The 1,964-nt window shown below is 35.8% G+C and overlaps 1 protein-coding gene across 1 annotated transcript in view; it reads left to right on the top strand.

Annotated features, from left to right (window-relative positions):
- Window positions 1-1,964, top strand: part of LOC106104719 (unconventional myosin-IXa-like) — a 25,389-nt gene that overhangs the window by 13,731 nt on the left and 9,694 nt on the right. Inside the window, exons 22-23 of the mRNA XM_013284848.1 lie at window positions 220-383; window positions 990-1,012. Coding sequence (XP_013140302.1) covers window positions 220-383; window positions 990-1,012 — 187 coding nt within the window. The remainder of the gene's footprint in view (window positions 1-219; window positions 384-989; window positions 1,013-1,964) is intronic.

Raw genomic sequence — 1,964 nt, 5'->3', positions numbered from 1 at the left:
ATGGATTGCGTGAAAGGTGACATGATCAAGAAGGGAGTGATGACTGAGATGACGTATGATAGAGTTATGTGGAGGACAAAAACCTGTTGCGCCGCTACGGGAGTAGGATAAGGAAGATTATGATGAAACATTAAAACTAGTAAATAAACTGCTAAAAATATTGAGAGAATTGAGTTAATTATATTTTAATATAGGTTGTTTAAATATGATTGTGTACAGTAAGGCGTCGCCACAAATGTACCAGCGCAGCTTGTCCAGCCTGCTGAGCCTGCCGGCCGTGCGGCGCGCGCCCCCGCACCGCACGCCGCACGCCCCGCACGCGCCGCACGCCGCACACGCCGCACACGCCGCACACCGCACCTCGCACGACAACTCTGATACAGGTATACTTTACATTAGTCTTTACTAGCTTCTGCCCGCGACTCCGTCCGCGTGGAATTAAAAAAACAAAAGCAAGTAGCCTATCTGTTCTCCCAGACTATGTAGAGAGAGTATCTATAATAAATTTCATCAAGATTCGTTTTGGCTACAAACTCTAGCATACATCCATCTAAACTTTCGCATTTATGTCTGTTACACAACTGTAAAGGAAGTTGAAAAAATATGCCATTAGCCTCTAAATAAATAACGCGATCCGCTGCTCGTTTGCCTTCTTTTATACTTAATTAGAGCAACTAGTCTTACGTAAAATATATATGTATATACTCAGTCCTGTAACTCAGAGGACTGGGCAGGGTTATCAAATATTTATTTACCCAAAATATATTAAAGCTCTGTGTTTCTCAGATCGTCATTTAGTAATGGAGTGATGTAATGATTACAAAAGAATTTAATTGATTGCTACATTCGAAACATATACAAATTCTTAAATACTCTAAACAATAGAATGAACACTATCATATTGCATTACTTTGATAATTTATTCATCTTATTATTATGAAGACTTATTAGTAGTATAAACGCGTAAATATATCACTATTTTGTTATAGGAACATTTATAAAAACATCAGAGGTCGAAAATTTTCACTTCATTATTTAGATTTTATTTTTATTTGATAATTAACTTAGTAGTCGCGGCGCCATGTTAATTGTGTTTTAATGAATACAGCACGATACAACAATGGAGACAGACAAAGTAAACACATGATTTAAACCAATTAAAAGGATTAACTTTCATTGTTAACAAACAATATTTCAAATCTTTTTACAATACAATTAGTCATTAATAAATTATGTATCTATTGAATAAGCGAATGCTTACACAAATAACATTTTTTCTACCTTACAAATGTAATCTGTAAATACATTTAATACTTCAGGCTCTCATTTGCATCTTGAGTTTGATATGTAAAACATGGTGTCTTTGATAGAAGGTTCTAGAAAGAACGCTCGTGATATTTACTGTCTAGCTATCGTGTTGACATTACTTATGTTGTCTTATTGTGGTTTGTGCATTAAATTGATACTTTATTATGGTAAGTTTGATATTTAAGAAATTATTCAGATATTTGTGCGTCATACTTCAATGTTATGTTGATTTTATAACCCAATTGTTTGTGCTTTTTTAAATTGATAGATATATTTACCCTGTCAAATATTGTTTTATATGACAGTAAAGAGAACCAACACTAAGTAGGCTTACGCTAAATCTTGAAATTCGCTTCGTTAAATATAGTAAACTAGATTTCGTCTGGAGTCCGTCCGCGTGAAATTACAAAAAAAACAAAAGTAGGTAGCCTATGCGTTCTTCCAAACTTTCTTCTACATTTTTGACAAATTTCATCGAGAGCCGTTCAGCCGTTAAGCTTAAAAACTCTAACAAACATCCATCCATCCATCCATCTAAACTTTCGCATTTTTAATATTACCCACCCACCACCACCCAAGGCCCCACCGACCCTCGGTTCATATATCTATATTTATGAAATCGCGGGAGGGGCGCGCGGTTTAGCCGGTTTCGGCTA

Source organism: Papilio polytes, unplaced genomic scaffold (genome assembly GCF_000836215.1).
Source record: "Papilio polytes unplaced genomic scaffold, Ppol_1.0 DF823399.1, whole genome shotgun sequence".
NCBI classification, from domain to species: domain Eukaryota; kingdom Metazoa; phylum Arthropoda; class Insecta; order Lepidoptera; family Papilionidae; genus Papilio; species Papilio polytes.
Note: the sequence above shows the minus strand (reverse complement) of the source record. Positions and strands in the feature narration are given on the sequence as shown.